General features: G+C 46.7%; 1 protein-coding gene across 6 annotated transcripts in view; it reads right to left on the bottom strand.

Annotated features, from left to right (window-relative positions):
• Window positions 1-24281, bottom strand: part of PLPP4 (phospholipid phosphatase 4) — a 116303-nt gene that overhangs the window by 44868 nt on the left and 47154 nt on the right. For 2 of the 6 annotated variants that reach the window (XM_032313727.1, XM_032313726.1), the window contains exons 3-5: window positions 18460-18550; window positions 13516-13579; window positions 11757-11881 (exon numbers count right to left, since the gene is read on the bottom strand). The exons of 1 other annotated variant lie outside the window; for it this stretch is intronic. In XM_032313727.1, the coding sequence (XP_032169618.1) occupies window positions 11757-11881; window positions 13516-13579; window positions 18460-18550 (280 nt within the window). Of the gene's footprint in view, window positions 1-11756; window positions 11882-13515; window positions 13580-18459; window positions 18551-24281 lie in introns of those variants that run through there. 3 more of the 6 variants (XM_032313728.1, XM_032313730.1, XM_032313729.1) reach the window with 3 other exon arrangements.

The raw sequence follows: 24281 nt of genomic DNA, 5'->3' as shown, positions 1-24281 counted from the left end.
GGCTTCCCCACTCTGCCAGAGTCAGCAAATGCCTGTCACTTTTCTTTTCCAGAAGGAAATAAATGGAAGCTTGTTTTAGTTGTAAGGTATGATAAGTAATACCCAGGCAAACTATACGAACATTGGACCAAAAGGCTATATTCGTAAAGGACAGAAATATCCATATTTTTTACAAGGTTACTAATCACCATGGGATGTGGAGAGGTTCGGGCAGAGGCTCTCAAGAATATTCCCTTTTGGGGCGCCTGTGTGGCTCAGTCGATTAAGCCTCTGCCTTTGGCTCAGGTCATGATTTCAGGGTCCTGGAATCGAGCCCCGCATTGGGCTCTCTGCTCAGCAGGAGTCTGCTTCTCCCTCTCTCTCTCTGCCTGCCACTCCCCTTACTTGTGCTCTTTCTTTTTCTCCCTCTCTATCAAATAAACAAAATATTAAAAAAGAATATTCCCTCTTTCTTTCTTTTCTTCCTTCCTTCTCGATGAAATATTGCAGAGCTCCTCATAACTCAAAAACGAAGGGAAATAATCCTATGGAAAAGAACAAGCTGTAGCCTGAAACCGAGTCCATTTACTGGTAGAAGCAGGCACAAAGAGGCTCCCCAAACACCTTTAACCTCTGAATGTCTACTTACTGGGGGAAAAAAAAAAAAAAAAAAGGAGTCGTGAGTGTCAACACTCTGAATTAAAGTTAACTTGTCTCCCCCCTCAATACACACCCAAGTCCCCAGGTCCTGCTCAGGCTTCCAGACGCCAGTGACACAAGTGGCCTTCCCGGTCATTAGCAAGATTCCCAGCTCCACCGGAGGAGGCAGACTACGACTACCAGCCGGCCGCCATGCAAGGTGCTTCCCCACCTTTAGCCCTTCAATCTCACAAGAATTTCTCTGGCAGAGAAGCTGATGACACCCTCTCAGAAAGCTGATGACACCAAGGGAGAACCACAGAGCCTCAAAAATCCAAGTAAGCTACGCCACCCTATCCCGCCCCTACTCCTTCATGTTCTACGAGTCAAGGGGAAAACTGAGCCGTCAAGGGTTTGCTGCTAGACTTCACAGCTGGGGGGCAGGACAGCTGAGCACCTGACCCTAACAGCTCAGGTCTCTCTCACTCTAAACAAAGCAAAGTGTGGGGTATTCTGGGGACTTGGCATCGATGATGAATTTGGGGTCTTGCTCACACATTTGTAGCATCTACATGGCTTCCGTTAAAGCTTTATTCAGTTAAGACAATAGATTGGTTAGTTCAGTAACTATTTGGGGCACCAATCCTGAGCATTCACAGTGCTGGGCCCTGGGACACATCAGTGCTGGAGAGGATTCAAGGTTTCTGCCCTCACAGAGCAGGAGTCGAGAAAAACAAGCAAACCACCAGGTTGCGTACAGACACAACTAAGTACTACAACAAAAAACGGTGGCTAGAGCATCTGGGGTGTTCGGGATGGCTGCTTTCCTAAGGCCACATAGAGGCTGAAACTCAAGGAAGTCATAGGAGTTAGCCAGGGTAATGTCTTCATTTGGGTTCCCTCAGGATGAGATCCTGAGGTGGATTCAAATGCAAGTTGTCAGTTAGGAAGATGATTCAAGAAAACACCAGTGGGGAAGAAAGACCTGGATGGGAAGGAAGCTATAGATGGATGACATTGGTAACACAGGTTACCACTCTGGGAGGCAGGAGCCCACCCCCGCTGGGGCTCTAGGAGACAGTAAAATCCACCCTCTGGCCCTGGTCCACCTACGGGGCAAGGGAGCCAGGATAGTTTTACACCAGCGTGTGAGTCAGAGGCTGAGGGCTGCTGGAGGGCACAGGTGCACGTTCCTTCCTGGCACACCCAGTCACCTACAGGCAGAGAGAAGCAGGGGCTGGCGGCTGGGAACTGGATGGGTATGCATGGCACCGTGAGTGCTGGAGGAAGGTGGGCAGGCTTCTGACAGGGTCTGAGAAGTGAGGGCAGGGCAAGTGCAAGTGCCCAGAAAGGTAAGAATGTCTCATTTGGAGGGAGCTGTCAAAAGTTGGGGTCTAGGGGCGCCTGGGTGGCTCAGTGGGTTAAGCCGCTGCCTTCGGCTCAGGTCATGATCTCAGAGTCCTGGGATTGAGTCCCGCATCGGGCTCTCTGCTCAGCAGAGAGCCTGCTTCCCTCTCTCTCTCTCTCTGGCTGCCTCTCTGTCTACTTGTGATTTCTCTCTGTCAAATTAATAAATAAAATCTTTAAAAAAAAAAAAAAGTTGGGGTCTAGGGGCACCTGGGGGGCTCAGTTGGTTGAGTGTTCAACCCTTGATTTTGGCTCAGATCATGATCTCAGGGTTGTGAGGTGGAGCCCCGCATAGGTCCCCACGTTCAGTGGGGAGTTTGCTTAAGATTCTCTCTCTCCCTCTGCCCTTCCCCCTTTTCATGCTCTCTCTCTATCTCTCTCAAATAAATAAATCTTAAAAAAAAAAAAAAAGTTGGCTCTGAAGTCAGACACTCTGGGTATAAATGCCAGCCCTGTGACACGCAGGCTGTGTGGTGTGGAGGCCAATCATTTTCCTCCTCAGCCTCAGTTTCCTCATCTGCATAAGAGGACAAATGAGAGTGCTGACCTCATAGGTATGTTGTGGGGATTCAACGGGATGAGTCCTTTAAAGCTGTTAATGCAGAACCTGACACATTTTGTGTGTTCAATAAATGACAGCTGTTTGCAGGCCATCCAAAGGACAGAGCAGCTAGACCACGGGAATTGAGGCTGGGAGGGGGGTGAAGGACGTGAAACTGAAGAGGCTGTCGGGGCCGGAGCATCATCCGGGCCTGGATTATCCTTTAGGTGCCTGGGAAGCCACTGAAGAGTTTGAAGCTCTGGGGTGTCCTGACATCATCTTTCTAGAATGTCATACTCTTCAAAAGCTTGAAATACTTTTCCGGCTTCCAGATCCCCAGAGCTGAATCCACTCCCAGAAGGAAGGTGCTATTTAGCACTAATTAGCAGACTCCAGAGACTGATGGGAGCAAAGAAGTGCTGGTTTGAATCATCCGAAGGCTGCCCAGACTTGGCTGGAGAATCATCCTGTTTCATTTTCCTTCGGCAGACTTCACTTCTTAATTAAGTTGGCTCCAGCTAACATTCAAATGACTTTGCATTTCCCAAGAAGATGCCAACAGAGGTAGGAGAGGCAGCCCCCAGACCCACCGGGAGACATAGGAAGCAAGACTGGGTTGAAAACTTTGTTGTGGAAACCCCCACAGGAATAACTTACATACTTTTATGAGTTCTACCCAGAAGGGAAGAGAAAACACACTGGTAGTAAGGATATGCATGCTAGATGTGAATCTGAGAAGACACAAAGAAAAACGCTGGTGGTTCTGAACCCAAAAGGTAATGTTTCCATGGCAGGGCCCCATCTAAGGAAGGGTATCCACTCAGAAATGGGACAATTTCCAGAGAAGGGGATTGTGGGACAGTGTTGGCTCATGATCAACTGGTTGATTGATTTCTTTCCTTTTTTCTTTCTTTCCCTTTCTCTTTGTTTCTTTCCATCCATACACACATATCTGAAAGATATCCATTACAGAGGACATGTGATGATTTGAATTTCTATTTTTGGAATCCAACTACCATTTTTCTATTTTTGGAATCCAACTACCATCTTGAATGGTCTCTGGGCCCATATTCAGAAGACTGTGTTAAGAGTCAATGGTTTGATATAAAGATAAAAGGAGCCCACACGAAAGAGATGTCTATTGAGTAATTCCTTTACAATTCAAGTCTATTCCCTCTCCAAGGGCTAAGAACGAGGTATCTATTATAAATTTTTTTTCACAGTTGATAGACCCAAGAGCCCTGCACCTATAAGAAGTCATTACATAATATGGGAAGAGGTAAGATGAGGAACAGAGGACATTTCCTAATGATTAAAGAGTCAAAATACCAAGAATCCACCACAATCAATCTGTATGTGCCTATAAACAAACCTCTTAAATATATGAAGCAAAACCCAGTAAAATTAGAAGAGGAAACAGATGACTCTATTGTCCTAGTTGAAGAGCTTCACACCATATTCTTAGTAACACTGAGAATTCTTAGAGAACACCGAGACAAAAAGAATAAAAGCAAGGATCAAAAATTTTCGAATGACACCATGGTAACTTAATGGACACATACGCCTGGGTGGCTCAGTGGGTTAAACCTCTGCCTTCGGCTCAGGTCATGATCCCAGGGTCCTGGGATCGAGCCCCGCATTGGGCTGTCTGCTTGGCAGGGAGCCTGCTTCTCTTCCTCTCTCTCTCTCTGCCTGCCTCTCTGCGTGTGATCTCTGTGTGTCAAATAAATAAATAAAATCTTTAAAAAAAAAAAAAGAAAGAAATTACTGATACTCATGACAACCTGAAGAATTTCAAGACATTATATTGAGCAAAAGCTGCCAGCCAAGAAAAGAACATACTGCACGATTATAATTATATGAAGTCTTAAAATAGGCAAAACAAATCAGAAGTTTAAAAACTAAAACAAAAACACAAAACCTGCAGCAGCTATCCTGAGGGACTGAGGAGGGACTGAAAAGGGACGTAAACGAACTTTCTTTCTAGGTTTTTGGAAATATTCTATATCGACGTAGGAATAGGGTTACATGATAGGTGCACCTGTCGGAACTGAATGGCGATGACTTAGCACTGTGATATAAATTTTACCTTAAATTACTAAAATAATTTCTTCCAAAGTATCATTAGTACTGAATGTGGTAGGAAATGGACAAAGAAAAGCAGAAAGCAAGAAGAGCAGGACCTCATGCGGGGGCCGTGGGTGTTCAGTCAATTTGTCTTCTGTTATAGGTCTGAACTTTTGTATCATTAAAAAGTGAAAAAAGAGGGGTGTCTGGATGGCTCAATCATTAAGCACCTGCCTTCGGCTCGGATCATGATCCCAGGGTCCTGGGATCAAGCCCCGAATCTGGCTTCCTGCACTGAGGGAGCCTGCTTCTCCCTCTCCCACTCACCCTGCTTGTGTTCCCTCTCTCGCTGTCTCTCTCTCTCTGTGTCAAATAAATAAAAATAAAATCTTTTTAAAAAAACAAAAAAGAAAGAAAGAAAGAAAAAGGCATTCAGCTTGTATCTAGCTTTTCCTCTTACCCTGCCTTTTTTTTTTTCTTTTTAAATAGAAATCAAATAGTGGGTCGAGTTTTAGGGGGAGAGTATTTTGAATTCATTAAAACAGTGCCCATTTCTCAACCTATCTTACTCAGTCAGACCGGGACCTTGGAAAGGGGACAAATTTCACATGTGAGTGACTGACTTCTACCACACGTCTACCTAATTCCCTGAGACAAGCGTTTCTCAGCCCGGACACTACTGACATCGGGACCAACATAAGTCTGTGTCGTGGGGCCTGTGTCTTGATGTCTAGCAGCACGGGTGACCTCTGTGTACTTGATATTCTCGGCCCACCCACCTCCCCAACCCCTGCCACCGACTTGTGAAAATTGCAACTTTCTTCAGACATTCCCAAAAGTCTCCCGGTGGGTAAAACTGTAAAGTTGATAACTCCCACCCAAACCAGGCATCCTCAATCAGGACAGCACTGCCCCCTGCCAAGGGGATAAAAACTGGCTCCTGGGGAGATGAAAAAGTCTTAGGGATTATCATTGCTGGTGGCCCCCCCCAAAAGGGCCATGGTACATACACAGACAGAATATTGGTGGCATTAAACTCTCACAGTAGAAAGGAGGAATTCGTGGGAGAAAGATCTGAAACCAGGAGGAGGAGTGATAATGGAAGAGAGATTAAGAAACCTCTCCCATGAAGAGGTCTAGCATCCTACTGACAGCAATCATTCCCTCCCTGCGTCTAACATCCCCAGAGAAAGGGGAGTCTTCCTCTGCTTGAGAAAGATGTGGCAGATGAAGCCGTTACTTCCCAGAACCTTCGAAATTGCCTTCAAAGCTTGAAATGTAGGAGAATACAAATGTAGGAAAAAGCCATGAGCGGCTCTTGCTGGGTCTGAGGCTGTCCCTCGACATGCCAGAAGCTTTCCTTTAAGTTCTAATGGAAACCACACAAGTTGAGGTGACCTCAGACACATGACCATGGGTCGGTCCTGGCCAGAACAATGACCTCAGCAGCCATGCCATTATAGACCGTTTCTAAAAGAAGAGAAAGGGGGCATTTTTCAAGTTTCTCATCTACTCAAACCCACCCAGCAAAACCCCTGGATGGTAATTCCAGTTAACTCAATGGTGCAAAAGAAATGAATCTTAGAATTTCCTGTTTTCCTTTTCCTGTGTCTTTATGCAAAGGCTCGCCTAACACTTGAAGAACCAGCTGGTTTATAATCCTGAATATTCATGCTTCGTGGAGTCACACCTGGCCAGTTAGCATACATGGGACCCTGAGATCATTTCGCAATCCATACTTAAAATGCATTCAGATTTGTTCAGGGAAAGCAAACTCCCAGACGTTCAGCCTACAAAGATGCCGTAGTGGGCGCACTCCACTCTCAAGGACTCTATTATCAGAGTAACACCGAGGCTGATCGAGAACCTTCTGATGTGCGGTATCTCTGTAACTGAGGTATTTGAGCGTTTTGGTGGTGTTTCGGATTTTTAAATGTCAGAAGGAGGAAAGAACAACAGTGAGACAGCTAATTTTACGTGTCATCAGGGACAGACCCTGGTGCCCAGTTGTTCTGTCAACATCAGTCTAGATGTCGCTGGGAAGGTATTTTTAGATGTGATGAACACTTCCAATCAGTGGACTTTAAGGAGCTTCACTCACACTCCCCAGCTGGGCTGGGCCTTGCCCAATCAATGGAAGACCTTCAGAGAAAAGACTGAGGTTTCCCAAATAAAATTCTACCTCAAAAGACAGCAACATGGAAATCCTGCCTGACTCTCCAGCCTGTTGACTGGCTCTGCCCACTTCAAATTCAAGACTATCATATTGCCCATTACCTGAGCTTCCAGCCCGCGGGCTGACCCTACACATTTCAGACTGGCCAGCCCCCAAAACCATGCAAACCAGTTCCTCAAAATAGCTGCTCCCTTTTCTTCCTCTCCTCTGCCCCCCACCAACACACATACTCTTTGTCGGTTCTGCTTCTCTGCAGAACCGTGACTGATGCAAACAGGACCACACATTCTATCTCAGATGAAGCTAGAAGCACCTGGAGTCCACACCACAATGAATGCCAAGGTAAGCAGCTGGCAGAGAGGATACCTCCCAGAGCCAGAAAAGGGGAGTCTAAAGCCTGCAGAGGCTGGTGCCATGGGAAGTGGGAGGTCCCTTATTCACCAGCGAGGGCCTGCAAAGCTCTGAGCTGGAGGCCCTGGGAACTGCAGATTGGGAGGGGAAGGCAGGGGATGGAGATGGGAATCAGGTGGGAAGTCTCTATTATGACCAGTTAAACTCTACACCCATCCTACAAACTGGGAAGGAAATTGCCACCTCCCTGATTCTTAAAGATAAAAGGTTAAACGATGTGAGGCTCCGCACTTTGGAAAAGCAGGCAAGTAGAGCCCAGGGCTGAGGAACAAGACAGAAGCGAGGGTGAAGGCTTAGTCTGCAAGGTGACCTACAAGAACCCCAGCCTCCCAGCCCAGCTTCCAGAATGCCAGGTGCAGGTCCACCTGCCAAGAGCCTAGGGAGCCTCCGCTGGGGAAAGAAATAACCTCAAAGAAAAGGCCAGATGCTAACACTCGGGGTCAACCAGAGAAAACCTGGCTCACTCCCCCATTCATCCTTCAGTGAAGCTTAATTAATGAGCTCGACCCTGTTAGCTTAGTGCTTCCAGCTTAAATAAGAATCCCAGTAAGGTACATGACCACGGAACTTCAGATGGCCAGAGACAGAGATAAGATTCTAAGAGGTTCCAGAGAGAGAAAAATAAAATCAAGGAAAGGAATGCTACAGGGCTTCTCTCAAACACTCTCTAAATGAGAATCCTGAGCCACAGTGATTTTTCTACCTAGAATTCTGCATCCAGCAAAAGAATGGAAAAAAAGATACTTCAAACATAAGTATCTCAAAATATTGCAGCTCATATATCCTCTCCTAGGAAATGATAGGAGAAAGTGCTTTTCCTCCCAAAGCTCTTCCTGTCCCCTCCTTGGAATTCCTAGTCCCCAGTTCTGGACCACTGTGGTTACGTAACCAGTATTCATCCTTGCCCTAAAGAGGACTTGGCCATGTCTGGCCGTCCTGCACCCTCCCGGACTACCAACCCCATACCTACAAGAATAAATGCTCAAGAACACTTACTTTCTATTCTTCTCTCTGAAAGCTATCCTCTTTCTAGAATGTGAAATAATGCCCGATCAAAAAGCCCAAGACTGCAATGAAAGAAAATTCCCTTTTCAGAATATCCCTGCTTTAAAGCTATATTGCCTTTCTCCGCTTTAAATCCCAAGTTTCTGTGGACACCTGGGTGGCTCAGTGGGTTGAGTGTCTGACTCTGGGTTTCGGCTCTGGTCATGACCTCAGGGTCATGAGATGAAGCCCTGTGTCAGGCTCTGCGCCCAGCAGGGAGCCTGCCTGAGATTCATTCTCTCTCTCTCTCTCTTTCTCTCTCTCCCTCTGCTCCTCTCCCTGCTCATGCACATGCACACACACTCTCTCTGTCCAAAATAAATCTTCAAAAACAATAAAAAAATAAATCCCAAGTTTCTGGTAACTTCTTGGTTTCTGGAGGAAACCACTTGCTCTTTGAAACGGTGACTCTATTTTTCCTACAAAGGAGGCCTGGGACTCCTTACGGAGCAAGTACCACAAGATGGCCGTTGGAGGGCTGGATGCCACGTGAGCACGTTAGTAGAGAGCTGTTTGGCTGCTTCTGGTCAATTAAGCACAAGATCTTCTGTTTCTAAAAGAAACCAGTGTTGGTTCTTAGGTTCAAAGAAAACCAACTTCTCTGCAGGATGGTATGTAGACATCGACTACCTTCCTGTCACCGGTTATCTACAAAGCAAGCCTGTGATTCTTGAGCATGAGGAATTCATCTTCGGAGATCCTGTGGCCCAGAAAGCCTGTGTCCACTCACTCCTGCGCAACCTACAAAGCTGATCTGACTGAAGGGAGAAGGAGTGTGTGTATCACCCCGGGGTTCCACTAAAGTCATCTGCGGAGTCCAGCACCTCCTCCAGGAGCCAAGAGTCATGCCAACCACTTCCTGGTAGCCACAAAATCCAAACAACAGCGCTGATGGCTTTTCTAAGTGGATGTGGCAACTCCCTGTAAGGCAATCACTGACCTGTCACAACAAAGAAAGAGAACAGATAAAAATACTCTCATCGAAGCCTAGAGGCTGGGTAGAATTCCATGTCTGCCAAGTAGTAAAAATCCATAACATTTTACACAGTGTCTTAAGCAGAAGCTAGTAACAGCCTCTGTCCAAAAGCTGGTGGAGTACAGATGGGACATCAGCCACGCACTTGACGTGGCAGCCGGCAGGCAGCCCTCAGAAAACAATCTGATAGGGAAGGTGTGCTTCCACAAGGAACCCTTCTGTGGGGCCTGGGCTCTACTCTCCAGGACCAGCAGTCTTCTGGGCTAAGTTACTCACACGACAGCTGTTTCCTGCCCAAGGTCAAATGCAGCACTGGACACTGAACTGTGCTAGTAGGCCTCAGTCAACCATCTAAAAGCCAGCGTTTAGGATTTCACTTCTTTCAGCTTTGAGCTTTGGAAGCCCCTTCAAGCTTGGCACTGAGCCTCTGGGAGGACAAAACATGCCCTAAGACAACAGAGAAATCGGGAGCCCAGGAGTCTGAAATCAAGGTGTGGGCAGGGTCATGCTCCCTCTGAAGGCTCCAGGAGAGGATCCTTCCTTGCCCCTTCCAGCATCTGGTGGCTCCACGTTCCTTGGCTTGTGGCTGTACCATTCCAATCTCTACCCCCATCTTTACGTGGTCTTCTCACCTATGTCTCTGTGTCTCAAATATTCTTATGTCTTTCTCTAATGGGGACGTCTGTCATTGGATTTAGGGCCACCCTAAAACCGGGATGATCTCATCTTGAGGTCCTTAATTCAATTACACCTGCGAAGGTGATTCTCCAAATAAGGTCTCGTTCACAGGTTCCGTGGGTTAGGACTCGGACATATCTTTAGGGGGAACATTATTCAACTCCCTATAGTCCAACAAACCAGACAAGAATATGAATTATTTATTTACCTGAACATGGGATACTTCATTGTATTTCATCACAGTAAGCCCTGAGACACTATCGAGTTAGAGGCTGGTAGGAAGGTCAACTAAATGTCCTTGACAAGTTACAGAGTCTGTCTGAGCTTCACTGTCCTTACGTGGAAAATGGGGATAACCCACCCTGGTGAGGCCACTGTACAGATTAACAGTCATTCACGTCGAGTGCTTGGCACCCCAATATCTTGTTGATAGGGCTCCAGTCTCTAAAGGCTCTGAGAAAAATATTCAACAAACACGGCAGGAAAAGGCATCCAAAGACTCTTTGATCAAGCCACTTTCAGGAAATGTCTTACACACTTAGAAAAAACAGACAAGATCAAGGTAACAGGCCTGCCAATGGCTGACAATGTCACACCAGTGAGAAATCAAGGACTTCAGGTCATAAGAACAGCCTCTCCCAAGTGGCCGCCTGTGGCCACAGTTTTCCAATGATCCCAGGGTCACCAACCTAAATATACAGTGTGCCACTGCCTCTAGAGTCCCCAGAACACAAGCTATGTCTTAGTCATCTCTGTGTCCCCAACACCTAGCACCGTTGGCATCTCAGTCACCCAAAAAACATCGCTGGAATGAACCAGGACACTCCGGAACCTCAGCTCTGGTTACAGACGACGATACGGGTACATACTACTGATTTTTTTTTTAAAAGATTTTATTTATTTATTTGACAGACAGAGATCACAAGTAGGCAGAGAGGAAGGCAGAGAGAGAGAGGGAGAAGCAGGCTCCTGCTGAGCAGAGAGCCCGATGCAGGGCTCTATCCCAGGACCCTGGGATCATGACCTGAGCCAAAGGCAGAGGCTTTAACCCACTGAGCCACCCAGGCGCCCCCGTACTGCTGATTTAAAGTATGTGAGTACTTCATATACACAGTGACTACATTTGATGGGATAATGCCCTACACGCCCTGACACGGCAGTTGCTCCAAATGTCAGCGACCAGAAGTCCTTCTCTTAACCCTCACCCCAGCCGGAATGGAGGCATCATCGTTCCCACGGTACACCACAGGCGCTAAGGAAAGAGTGGGTAAGTCACAGAGCTAAGACCTGGCAAAGCAGGGTCTGTCACTACAAAGACCTGTGTCCTCTCCACTACACACCCTACACCTGATCGCAATATTTAGTCTTGGTTCTAAGGCTGGTCCCAGCCCACACATCTATAACCAGACTACACAGTGAGGCGTGCACCCACACACGTGTGTGTATTGTGTGTGTATGTACATGTACACACACACAGTACCATCGCTGAAAGAATATGCCAGAGGGAACATGGAGCTGAAAAGCCAGTTGCCAGGGAACTCGGTAAATTGCCCTGCCCTGTTAAGCTCCTGAATCATCCTGCCAAAGGGCCAAGTGTCCCATGTCAGGCTCCACTGAGCTCACAGAAGCAACATATACAATATCTTGCAAACTCTATAGAGCCTCATCCCCAGGTTTATTACTTCCTGTTGAATTTGTGTTTCTAAGCCTACAGGGAAAGAAACATGAAATGTGCTCAACACTCGTGTTCCAGCACTTTCCTCTCCACCGAAACTCCCAAGGGAAGTGGCCAGGAGACATGACCAGGAATTAAAGGGCATCCCAGCCTTGGAACTTACAGGAGGAATGGATGCTGGGGAAGCTTTTGCGGCCCTCGGACACCAGGTCAGGGTCACCCGTGCAGTGCATTTCCGAGTTCATCACTCCATCTGGAAAGCAGCGGTAAAAGAAATCGGGGCGAGGTCTACAAAAGACACCATGGACATTTTCAATATAAAATGCTGCCATCACAAAGGAACCCCCAGCTGACCCCCACCTTTCCCTGCTGCCCCCAGCTCCTCCTCCTGCCGTCCACACCAGTGCTCCCCCGGCACCACTCCAAACTCAGTGATCTTGGGGAAAGCTCAGGTTTCGGGGTCAGAAAGCTCTGAGTTGGAACTCTCACTCTGCCACATACTCATTTTCGGACCCTGGGAAGGTCCCATAGCCTCCCCTAGCCTCAGCTTCCACATCTGTAAAAGGGGAGATGAATACCTGCCCCAAGGGGAGGTCGTGAGGGCTGGAGGAGTGGACTGATGGGAGGCACCTAAGCACGGTGCCAGCGGAGAAGGTAGTTCCTGCCTCCAGCGACAGCTCCCATTCAGCGGCTGCTTCCAGAAGCCCAGACTCCAGGCTCCTCAGGTCCCCACATCTTGAATTTGGATGGTCAGTTGCCCCTCTTTGAATAGTGGGTCTCACCTAACCTCACTGAGACCGAGGACCCAACAGCTCAGCTCCATGGTACCGAGCACACGGCCAGGTAGGCTGGCCTCCCTGGCCCAGGTCTGGGGACACAGACCTCACGGGGCGTGGGCAGAAGTGGGGCCCAAGATTGAACCCCCTCCCGCAGGCACAGCTGGTACTTATGAAGCCATCACCAGGTACCACACACAGTGCCAAGCATGGCACCCCCATCGTATTACGTGATTCTTATGCCAACTCCGGGACTTCCTTCAACTGACAAGTGCAAAAATGAAGGTTTAGAAAGATTACACTCCTGTCCAAGGTCACATCCAACCAGCAAGTGGAAAAGGCAAGCCTGCGCCCCAGTGATTGGATTCCTACACTGACACACTTCACCCGTGTTTTTCTGCCTTCCTCTGGGTGAGGATTCTCACAGAGATGGGTGATGGCCAATCCCTTCCCACTAATTCAGCTAATATTTGCTGAAGGCCAGCCATGGGCAAGGCTTTGCTGGTGCTGAAAACACACGGCCCCTTTTATGCACATAGTGGGTCACACCAACTCTTTCCAGCCCTGAGATCTAGGCCTAATAATAATCTGTCAATATGAATAAAATATCAATGATCATCATCAAAAAATCTCTCAGAATTTCTGGGGTAATCTTTCCCCCCTACTTGGCTACTGTTTCTCCAAGTGTGGTTATTCACCTACTGAACCAGAACCCCAGAGCAGACAGGGCCTGGGAACCAGCATTTTATTGGGGCCCCAAGACAACTCTTAACACAGTAGGTTGGGAGAACACCACCGCCCCGCGGGCAGGCACTGCCCAATTTGTAGTCACCTTCTGCCCCCTAGGGTGCCTGGCTAACACCCTCCCCCAGGCCGATAATCAGTAAATGCTGAGCTTCTGAGATGGGAGCTAACCTGTCCAAGGCCAACAGCCAAAGTCAGGCCTCAGATCCAGGTCTTTCTGACAGTTCATCTCTATGGAAACTAGCTCACTTCTGGAGCAGTCGAGGGAAAAGGCAAGATAAATGGAGAACAGAAATCATGTCCCGGGGGCAACCAGAAGTGTTCCTTAAGCCAAAGCTCAAAGGCCAATCCACAGATGACCTTGGGAGTCTTAGCCACCCTTTGTTTCTTCCTGGAACTTACCTTCCCACTATTAACTTAATAGTGTTTGTGCAGACTCCATTCAGAGCAAGAGCCAAGGACACCGCTACAAAACAAAACCAACAGACAGAAGAATAACCAGCTGGCTCTCAAACCACAATCATCATCATCAACATTATCATTGTCATCACTGTTACATCATCATACTATTCATTACGACTACGGACATAAGAGCCAATAGTTTAAAAGACAGGGGGAAGTCTGAGTGGCGAGAGTAAAATACATTAAGGCAAGACTTTGTAGAATGGCTCATAAAATCCCAAGCTTCTAGGACAAAAAATTTATCTATTCTCCTTGACTAAAATTTTTAATACTGGAAAGGAAGCTATCCATTATGTTTTGGCCTGATATGAACAGATTTAATACTACAGGATGTTGAATTTCTTTCACATGTTCTTTTCAAAACATAACTTTTTAATTTGTTTCTGGCAACTTCTCAAACATAATTCTAATCAGAGAAGCTGCTGGACTCCTTTAGAGTAGGACATTCCCACTCCGCGATTATCTCTGTGTTGACCATCACCTGTTGACCGCTGTCCCTTTGTTACCAAGCAAATCACCCTCTGAGAAGGTAAAGAGTCCCAACACCTCCCTGGGTTCTGAGAAGGTTTGCCTAGGTGGTGCTTTTTGCCACCTGAGGCAGTAGGAACTTCTGGACTATGTTATTAGTCCATTATTATTATTATTATTAATTAATTAATAATTATTCTGGACTATGTTATTAAAGCCTGGGGACTTTTTCTTAGTAGCTTGGAAGGACATTGCTGGATAAACTAAGATCATTCAAAGGGTACCTCACAAGTCTCTCCTATTTTATCAAAACTGCGCAAAGGGTGAATCAATGTGATAGAAGGTCAAATGCCTTGCATAAAAACCTACAGATGCCCCATTCCAATGCTTTGTTGAATAACAAAGCACGTGAGCTACCATTTCCCTTTGGCAGCCATTGACTGTTCAACAGTAGCTGAGATTTATGTAAGAAAACAGAGGTGGAGAGATATTTCCAGGAAGGAGCTGCCTAGAGCAATGCATGGCCATTAAGGGAGACAAACATGTTCTCTGAACAGAAAGTACCGCGCAATGGCCGCCACCGTCACCAAGGGCACAGGCCACAGAGACGGATACAAAACCTATCTGCTTTTAACAAGTCATGGGAAGCAGAGAGAACAGAGGGGCCAGTTCAAATGAATATCTTTGTCAAAAGGAAAACTAATCACCTAAGCGCGAGATGGGCCCCAATGGGCCCTGAGTGTGGCAAGAAGACGGATGGTGCGGGGAGGGCCAAGCCGGAGTCACAGCCCAGCACTGCCATTAACACACCAAGCAGGCAACTGGGACGGATAAACCGGAAACCAGTGTGTAGGAATTCAGAGAGATCTACTGATAGCATTCTGCATGCACAGACCCTTCCTTCTAAAATGCTGACCTTCCTTCTCTCTAGCCAGCTCAGAGCCCCCCTGAGAGGTCGCCTTTGCAGAGAGGAGGGAAAATGCCCTGGGCTTTCTTCACTGCCATATTCTCCCCAGAGCCAGGACAATTAACAGGCTGTGAGATCACCCAGCACGACTGGGGTCTTTTCCTGGTAGAGCCGCTTCGGCGGGCTCACGGCTGTTTTCCCCAGCAGGGCCGGCCTCCTTCTGATCCTGGTCCTAGCATGGCCTTAGCACAGAGGAGGTCTCTGGGAACAAGCATCGCCAGCTGATCTCCCAATGCCCTTGGGGAACTTCACAGACTGCTACATCAATGCAGAACACATATACCTCCCCAGTCTCAGCACTGGGTTGGCTTTATTCTAGCAAAGAGCAGTTCTTTGAAAAGTTTCAAGTAACTGAACTAGAAAACCTGTAGATGTGATGTAACTGCCAACAGCCGGCAACTTCCCTCTCTGATCCAGAAGCCTGAAGGAGACAGAAAACAATAGGGATACTGACTGACAACATTTAGGGTGAAAGTCCTCTCCTCATTCTGGAAGTAAACCGAATGGATTATTTTCATCTGAATAGTACAACCCCTAGGGGACCACTAAGGGGTCTCTCACTGAGAGCAGAGGGTAGGCTGAGACCAGATCAAGAGGCATGAAGGGCTGCCTGAGCAGGAAATGAACAGCCCCAATCAGGAATGCTTGCCGATTAACAATAACCCAGTGGGTCTCTTTCATAAGAGGCATGCTGACAACATCCCACAGCACTGTGGGTTTGAGAGAACAGGCAAACCGACAAACCAGGCTGTGTCCAATAAAGAAATTCAAAATAATGTGTCATGTGAGCCACAAGTGGCCTGTATGGAGAACACTACTGGTCATACACATCCCAGAGGTTAGAGAGCTTCTGTTGTTACTTTGTTTGTTGTTGAGAATTTGGAGCTGCAGGATTTCTGTAATAGGAGACTCTTGTATCGACTGGCTGTTCTGCAGCCGAAATTCCTAAAAGCAGGATGCTGCACAGGCGCAAGCCTCACCCGTCTCATCTGCAGCAGAAGCGTGAAGGTGGCCACTGTGGACGTGTAGGTAAGAGGCAGTCTTGGGATTCAGGGACCTGAGCACCAAATCACTCTCACTGAGAAAGTCCTGAATTCTAGATCACATTGGAAATGCTACACCTGGTTTTCTGTCCTGACTTTTTAAAGATCAGTCATTCACCCCCTACTTCTGAGGATTCCTAAAAGAAGTGATTTTAAAAAACAAAAAAGTCGTGTACAACAGGAGGCTCCCCAGGCAGGCTTTCATCTATTTAAGCAAACAGAACATCCAAAGACTCTAACCTTCTCTGTTAACATATACAAGGCAGGGTGTGGTTTGCAATTTTGAAATGTCATCTAAGGGAGATTTCGTGGAAAATGAAAAAGTCTAGAGAAGTAACTTACTGCCACAACAACACCCAACTCCAACAGCTGGCAGTAAATTATAACCATAACCACAAATGACAGCTCTTACCCACAGTCAGATCATCTAGGGACTCCGAGCCAGGGAAACAACTAGAATAACAAGTGAGGTGAAGGGATTTCCAGGTCAGCTGAGAGAGCTGCCAGCAGGACCTTGGAGACACCACCGGGATATTTATCCCAACACTGCCCTGGCTGCTCGGGCTACATGGGGAGGGCACCTATGCCCTCCTTGGAAAACCTGACCTTTCTGCCACTTCGGTTGAGGGGAATCTGAGCATGTGATTGCCAAATCCCCAAACCACAGATAAGCAGCCTGGGTACACATCTGACCCGAGGCAAGCTGACCAGAGACTCGTGACTGTTGTGTCCAAGTATGATAAATGAGTCGAGCCAGAGGGTCTGCCTGGGAAGACTCATCTATGAGACGAAGAGCTATTTGGAGGTGGGTCCTGGAGATGATGGTTCTACGGGTGTGGGCCAGGAGCAACCACCCCTGCAAGCCCAAACCTCATAGAAACCAAAGGCAGGGGCAGGATTAGGCAGGATGTGTGACGGGAAGAGAGAAGGCATATTATAGAGAGGAGTGTGTCTCTACCCCCACTGGCCCAGCTCCCAACTCCAGTCCCCACGAAGCTCTTCTGTCCATTCTCCCCCCATTCTTGGGTATTTGGGAGATTGCTCATACAGTCCTATAACTAACCCCTAATTTATATGAGCTAATTGGAGAGTGATTCTGTTCTGTTCAGTTAGAGCCCAACCAAAGCCTGGTTATGTAAGAAATATTCCCTGTTCTGCTTCAGAGCACAAATCCCCTTCGCTGCTCTGCATACCCCAGATGTTGCCCTTACCACCCCCACTCCTGTACCAAGAAAAGAGAAGACCACATTTTGCTACATTTCCATTTCCTCAAAGCCCAGTAATTTACAAACATACTCTTGGAGGTGGAAAATCTCATTTTTCAGATATAACTGAATGAATGGTAAGTCTATACAATATACCAAAAGTGGTTTATGTGAGGGTTTGGATAGTTTTTATTGGGATATCAAAAAAATAAACATAATTCAGTACTTCTAATGATCAGAAAGTTGAAAACCTGACTATTGGGTAGTTTATTTTGGTTACTAAGCAAGTGAATTAGCTTTGTTTTCTCTTAATACTGTCATTTACTCATTTAACTAATATGAAGACCATAAAAATGTTTTTATCTTATTTTTAAAAAACATTTTTTCTTTAAGACTTTATTTATTTGACAGAGAGAAATACAGTGAGAGAGGGAACACAAGCAGGGGGAATGGGAGAGGGAGAAAGAGGCTTCCCGTGAATAGGGAGCCCGAGGTGGGTCTCGATCCCAGGACTCTGGGATCATGACCTGAGCCAAAGGCAGAAGCTTAGGGACTGAGCCACCTAGGCATCCCTGGTTTTTTCTTAAAAATGTCAAGCTCATGTCATAGGCAGCTATGGCTTAGCTTGGAGAGAATTTCTAACAACGGTATCATAGTCAATGGCAAAGACTGTGGCACTCTTTATACAATAACAACTGCTTAACTGCCAAAATGCCTCCCCCCAAAAATGAGCTATGGTGTTTATTTCCAATTTCTATTATATTTTACATCTGCTTTTGACCTTTGTGCCTCTAGCCAATGATGACTGGTCAAGAAGTCTATAGTTGATTTCTGAATTGCCCGTAATATAGACTTATTAGCCACAGATGTGGGATTGGACAGCCAATGGCAACAGTTTCAGATTCTCTTTGCTTCATAGCTGAGAGCTACCCTGCTGCGGTGTCTGAGCAGCACAGAGCTCAGAGGTACACTTGGACATTCACATTCAGCACAATGGACAGCGACAAGACTGCAGCTAAAGGTAAGATGCTTACTTCTCTGCATTGGCTTTTCTTAGGGTTAAAAGTTTATCTTTCCTTATTTCTCCCAAGCTTAATTTGACCAAGAGAAAAATCAGTTGGGTGCAACAGAGATTTTTTAAATCTACTGATCTAATTAAGTCCAGCCCCATCCCCTAGAGCAGGAACTGTGAATACTCTACCTAAGAAGGCTTCCTTAATTTCAGTCTTGTCTGTTCGCCGGATAATTTTCACCACACAAATAACAGCCAGGGGTGTGAGGAAAGAAATTGCCTGGAAAAAAATAACAAATAATCCCTTATGAGGACAGCAGTTTGCTATCAGAGGGCTGACTGATAATTAGTTCAAGTTAGTTTCATTCAAACTCACTAGTTGAATGATCTTACTGAACTCCTGACCTCAAACAAAGAAAGAGGATTTATATCTATAGTTAGAGACTCTGAAGACTTTAAAAAAAAATTAGAGATCTGATTGTGGGTTATAATTGATTTGTAATTGCTGGGAGCCATGTTTAAAGTGGTGGCTTTTTAAACAGAAATGCATAGCCTATAATCATGATGACTCAGCTTTGCCAGCAACCCCCTCACATCTTCCCCAGCAGAACGGTGCAAGAACCCTTGGCCTCACATCCCCAGCTCTCTGGCAACATGGGAGTAAGGTGGATTTGCTTATAGTCAATTCATCCATTTCATCCATTTCTTTGGTGTTCTTTTGTTGAATTTCATTTCCTCCTCAAAGCAGAGTTTAATCCTTTCGCTTGCCACCTCTCTTCCTTTCCTCCCTCACCTTCCCTCCCCTGGCGCAAAGCACACAAAAGTGCAGTAAGTGTTTAATGAATCAAGCTGGTTGAATTCAGATGCAAGCAGCACTCATTATAGAACCCTCTATGAGGCAGGAACTGTGTTTGGGTAGCATCAGGCACTGGCATCTCTTAAATCCTCTGATGACTCTGTGAGTGTCTTTGCAGGTTTGGGGACTCAGTGATGTGCCCAAGGACATAAAGCTGGTGAGTAGCAAGGCTAGGCTTTGGAGATCAGGTTTTCTGCCTGCCATATCTTGCCTTTATTCAGCATTCTACAATTAGTAAGTCGTTTTTGACATTCCAACAATGAAGAAAAAGTATTTCAGTTACATCTTTATGACTATAACATCTCAGGATAACAGTATCAGAAGTGACTCGATATCTTGCAAATCCACAACTGGCCCAATAGCGGCAGGAAAGGTGGGGTATGGTAACCAATGCTCACACTTCTGGAAATCTCCACCTGTCCTCAAATGCAATGCCACTTTGTGGAAAGGGGCTTTCTAATCAGACTAAGGCACTGCTGGGAGACACTTTTCTGTTACAAAAACAGAAATCACCCAAATGAACACAGTCTTTCAAAACTGGAGATGTGATACACACTTGCTACAACCAGATTGCCAGAGGTCAGCACATCCTGAGGTCTCCTCTTTGGGAACTGTCTTTGGAGGCAGTTCATGAGACCTGAAAAAAGCCCTCTCCTTACTGGCCGGTCTCTTTCCCACCACAATGGTAGTCACCAGCTTGCTGAGCCTCCTGATCAGCTGTGGCCCTAAATGAATCGGCTGTTTAAACACCAAATGGGCAAGTCCTATCACCATGGAGGGTATTTGGAAGAATACAAATCAAAGGGCAGCTTTAGAAGAGGAGATTCAGAACTAAAGCAGAGAATTTCCCCCAAAGGCAACTGGAAAAGACAAGACTCACTTGAGAATTAATAGTTCCGGCAAACACAGGCAAGCTCCCCTGAGTGCCTCGGTGGCTCTCACCCTTAAAGAACAGTCAGGCTTGTTACAATGTTGAGTCCCTCAAGTATACTCACAGGACATGTCTGGCAATCGACACTTTGTAACAAGCATCTCAAATGATGCTGGTGCTGGTGACTGAGAAACACTGCGTCAGAGTTTTGAATTACACATTCAGTGGTGGAAAAGTGATGACTAAAGCCCTTGCTTGCTGACGTCCAAAGTTATGGTTAAGGTCAAAAAAGCCCCCACCTCCTTGTTTCCTCTCGCCTGAGGCATGCAGAGCAGGCCGCACACTCCCAAACAGGGGAAAGCAGCTCACTGAACAGTGAACAGCTTGGCAATGACCTCACTGACAGTCAAAGATGAGAACAACGTGCGACTGAACGAAACATTCCAAAGCAATCCCAGATGACGTACTCTAAGGCTAGAGTGAATAAAACCCCAGAAAAGATATAAATTGGCAAGACTTTCCCTACCTCGGAGGCTGCCTACAGGAGATCATGAGCAGGAATATATCAGCCAAGAGGGGACAGAGACACCACAGGGGAGACCAACAGCTCCAGGCCTATAAAGAGGGGCTGGAGAAGGCACTACGGCTACCCAGTGGCTCCAGGCTGCAGCTTAGTGGCCGAGGGGATCTCCCTGAGCACTGCTCCCTGCCCCAGCTCCCCTGCTTCCACCAGATCCTCACTCTGATGGCCCAACCAGACTGCACTTCATTTCACCCAGTCTAGGATTTTCCTAGGTAGATTCATGTTGGTTTCTCTTCTAGAAGCACTGACAAATGGCTTCCTGGGCCAGTGCTAGGCACCCAGAAGGGCCAGGGCTCACCAGCTCATGAGCTCCCCGGGAGGAAATCCCTCAGATGAAGCTCCCACTCAGAAGGCCGCAGAAATCTCTGTGCATGACGCAACGCCCGTCTTTCTCTCCTGCCATCATCCTAATGATGTTTGGGCTCCAATCCCAATTCTTCCTCCCGAATACATAGCTGTCGTATCCTCAGACAGCAAGGTCTTCAAATCAGCACAGACAGAGACACATTTACATTGACCATGAGCTCCCCTTTTTACTAATATTTTCTAACTAGAAAACAGGAGTTAAGAGATTAGCCCCAGAAGCCAACACATTAGGAAAACAACTTCCTTCTGGGCAAAAGCACCTCTGAACTGAATAAAAGAGAAATGAATCCCCCTTTCACCTGACAAACCAGACTGAATTATACCCGGTGTCCCGCCCCTCCCCCCAAATCCCGGTGCACCGCCCCCCGCCACACACACAAATCCCACACAAGCGTTTAGAGGCCACTCTTCTGCCACCCGAGCCCATGAGGGGAAGATGGACACTGAGACAGGGAGGTGGGGAATGATTACTTCTACTTCCAAACAGATGTGGAGATGGAGGGCAAAAGGGGGCAGGAAAATTTCTCTGGTACAGTTCTCCCTCGGGTTAGTCTTTCCATGGCTTCAAAATTCTTTTGAAAATCCTGGGAATGAGCCCAGTGGAAAGACAGTGAATGGCTAGTGCTTATTAAATGGGACCTGAGAGAGAACAGAACAACCAGCCAGTCACTGCTGTAGGATGCAGGGGACAGAGGGAACTCTCTTCAGGCTTGAGTTTCCCTCACTAGTTATGAGAAAGGGGCTGCTCACTATAGGTACATAAGTCAGGCAACCGGGCTAAGGTGCTCTGAAAACTTACGAAAGGCCATGGTCTGTTCTAGGCACCTCAGGCAAATATACACACTAATACATCCTTACTTGATGGATAGGAAGCTAAGGCACAGAGAGGTTAAACAACCTGCTGAAAGTCACACAGCTAATAAGTGGTAAAGTGAGGATTTGTACCTAGACTGTTTAAATGAAGCTCTGTGCTTTTATCTTTTTTAATGTTAAAAATAAGTCAGAGTTTTTTGGGTTTTTTTTTTTTAAAGATTTTATTTATATATTTGACAGAGAAAAAGTGAGAAAGGGAACACAAGCTGGGGGCATAGGAGAGAGAGAAGCAGGCTTCCCACTGAGCATGAAGCCCGACGAGGGGCTTGATCCCAGGACCCTGGGGTCACTACCTGAGCCAAAGGCAGACACTTCATGACTGAGCCACCAAGGCACCCCTAGGTTCTGTGCTTTGAACCATGGTGTTATAGCAGTTCTCACCTTAGAAGTAAGAAGCATTAATAAAACATGGTAAATGCCGTTTCTCCAGAAATGGGAGGAGGAAGTAAGTGGCTCATGTCCAGGAACATAGATAAGCCACAGAAATGTCAGTGGCAGGTGTCACAGATTAAGCACCTAGTACATGTGAGGGGCCCCAACTCTTTTGAAGGAAACATTATTCTTGCACAGCCCACAAAACTTAGAACTCTGAGCAATAAGTGAATTCCCGAAGGCATGCACGTGGTGGGCCCAGGAACTGGAGTCTTGAATCACAGGGATCGCCTAAGCCCAAATGCCTCATCTTGGCATAAGATGAGAAAACTGAGGCTGAGGTCATTCTTGCATTGAGAAACATTTTGTATTCTATGGACTGAGCGTGCCCTGAATGTGCCCAATCTCGTCTGATCTCGAAAGCTAAGCAGGGTCAGGCCTAGTTAGTACTTGGATGGGAGACTGCCTGGGAATACTGGGTGCTATAGGCTTTTTAAAAAAAAAAAAAAAATTGTAAGCTACTGATTAATTGTACTCCACACAGCCCACACGTCAGAATAACATATAAATCATCAGGCAGGATCCAGTACGCAGCTGGTTTTGCATGATGCTATGCACCGGGCTGAGAAGCCAGAGCTCTGCAGAGGGAAATGTAGGGAACAGACCCAGATTAAGGAAAGCCAGGTTCAAGCTCCAGCCCTGACATTTACCAGCTTTCTGACCATCAGCAAGTCACTCTACCTCTTCCCCTCCGAGTCTTAGTTTCCTCGTCCATAAGATGAGGTATAATGACATCCATAACAAATATTGTTGCTAAGATTTGAATTCACCAGCAGTTACTGAATGCTTCTTATGTCCTAAACACTAAGCAAAGTGCTGTAAGTCTATCACCCCATTTGATGCTTTCAGCACCATAGGAGGGAGAGGCAAATGTTATTAAAGCCCCTTTCTATAGACAAGGAAACTGAGGCACTGAGAGGGGAGGTCATTCTCCCAAGCCACAAAGCTACAAAGTTGATCTCAGGCCATCCACTCTGGAACCTGCCCACCCAGAGAGTCCAGCAGAGTTAGCCTCCAGGGAATGCTGGCTGTTGACTACAATGTCATTATTTCCCAGGGAAAACTGAACAAATGATCCAAACCAGTAAAGAAGAACCAGGATCCTGAGACCAGACATTTGGGAACAAAGCGTTTTAAGTTCCCGCCCACTCTTCCCTTAGGTCTGAGCAGTCAGGTTGGAGGTCAGGGACAGGGAAGAGCTCATCTGCCTGGTCTCTACCATTCCCTACATGACCAACATCTCCACCAAGGACCTGCCTGTGCATTGGCCAATGAAACTAACCCAGGAAGTGCTGTCAGTCCCCACCCAGGGCGCTGATGTGAGGCACAGTGCGGCCAGGATGCTTCTGGAAAATGACAAAGCCGGACTAGCACATCTGGAGTGGGAGGGGCATAAGTATATCAAGAACTTTTAACAACCAAAGGGTCAAAGCCAGAGTGCCCTGATGTTAGGATGTTTGCTGGAGAAGATCTTGTCACTGGGGTTCATTCATATCAAACAATGGGCGCAAAGTACCTTAATTTCTGGCTTTTGACAGAAAGGTGTGCTGAAAAGTGCTTATAGACAACTCAGGACGAGCAGTGCAGACAGCTGAAAGGGCCTGCTGTGGGTAAACAATGACAGCCCATTGCAGAGAAAAGAGCTGTCTAAGACTTAACCAAAAAGTCTAAAAATTAAACTGTCTATCACGAGCCAGCTTTGTCTCTTTTCCTTTCCTCCTCCCCGCAAAATTGACTTTCTGTCTTCCTCAGAAGCATTCTCTACTAAAATAGGAAACCCTGTTATCAAATCAACACGATGTCAGTAACATCCTACAGAAGTAAATCTTCTGGACCTGCTGTGGCCAGGACAAAGGACAGGTCTTGGGTAGACTTGTTTTTTTAAGCCAAGGAGAGCAACTGGGAACACTGATCATTCCTTCAACTCACTACTTGAGTTCCCCTGTTCCAGAGCCTGGCTGTGACCATCCAATCACGTCTGTGTCCCCCATGAGACAGGGAACCATCTACTGTTCAGCAGTGCTCCTCCA

Source organism: Mustela erminea, chromosome 14, assembly GCF_009829155.1.
Source record: "Mustela erminea isolate mMusErm1 chromosome 14, mMusErm1.Pri, whole genome shotgun sequence".
Classification (NCBI taxonomy): domain Eukaryota; kingdom Metazoa; phylum Chordata; class Mammalia; order Carnivora; family Mustelidae; genus Mustela; species Mustela erminea.
The sequence above is the reverse complement of the archived record's forward strand: the minus strand, read 5'-3'. Positions and strand labels throughout refer to the sequence as shown.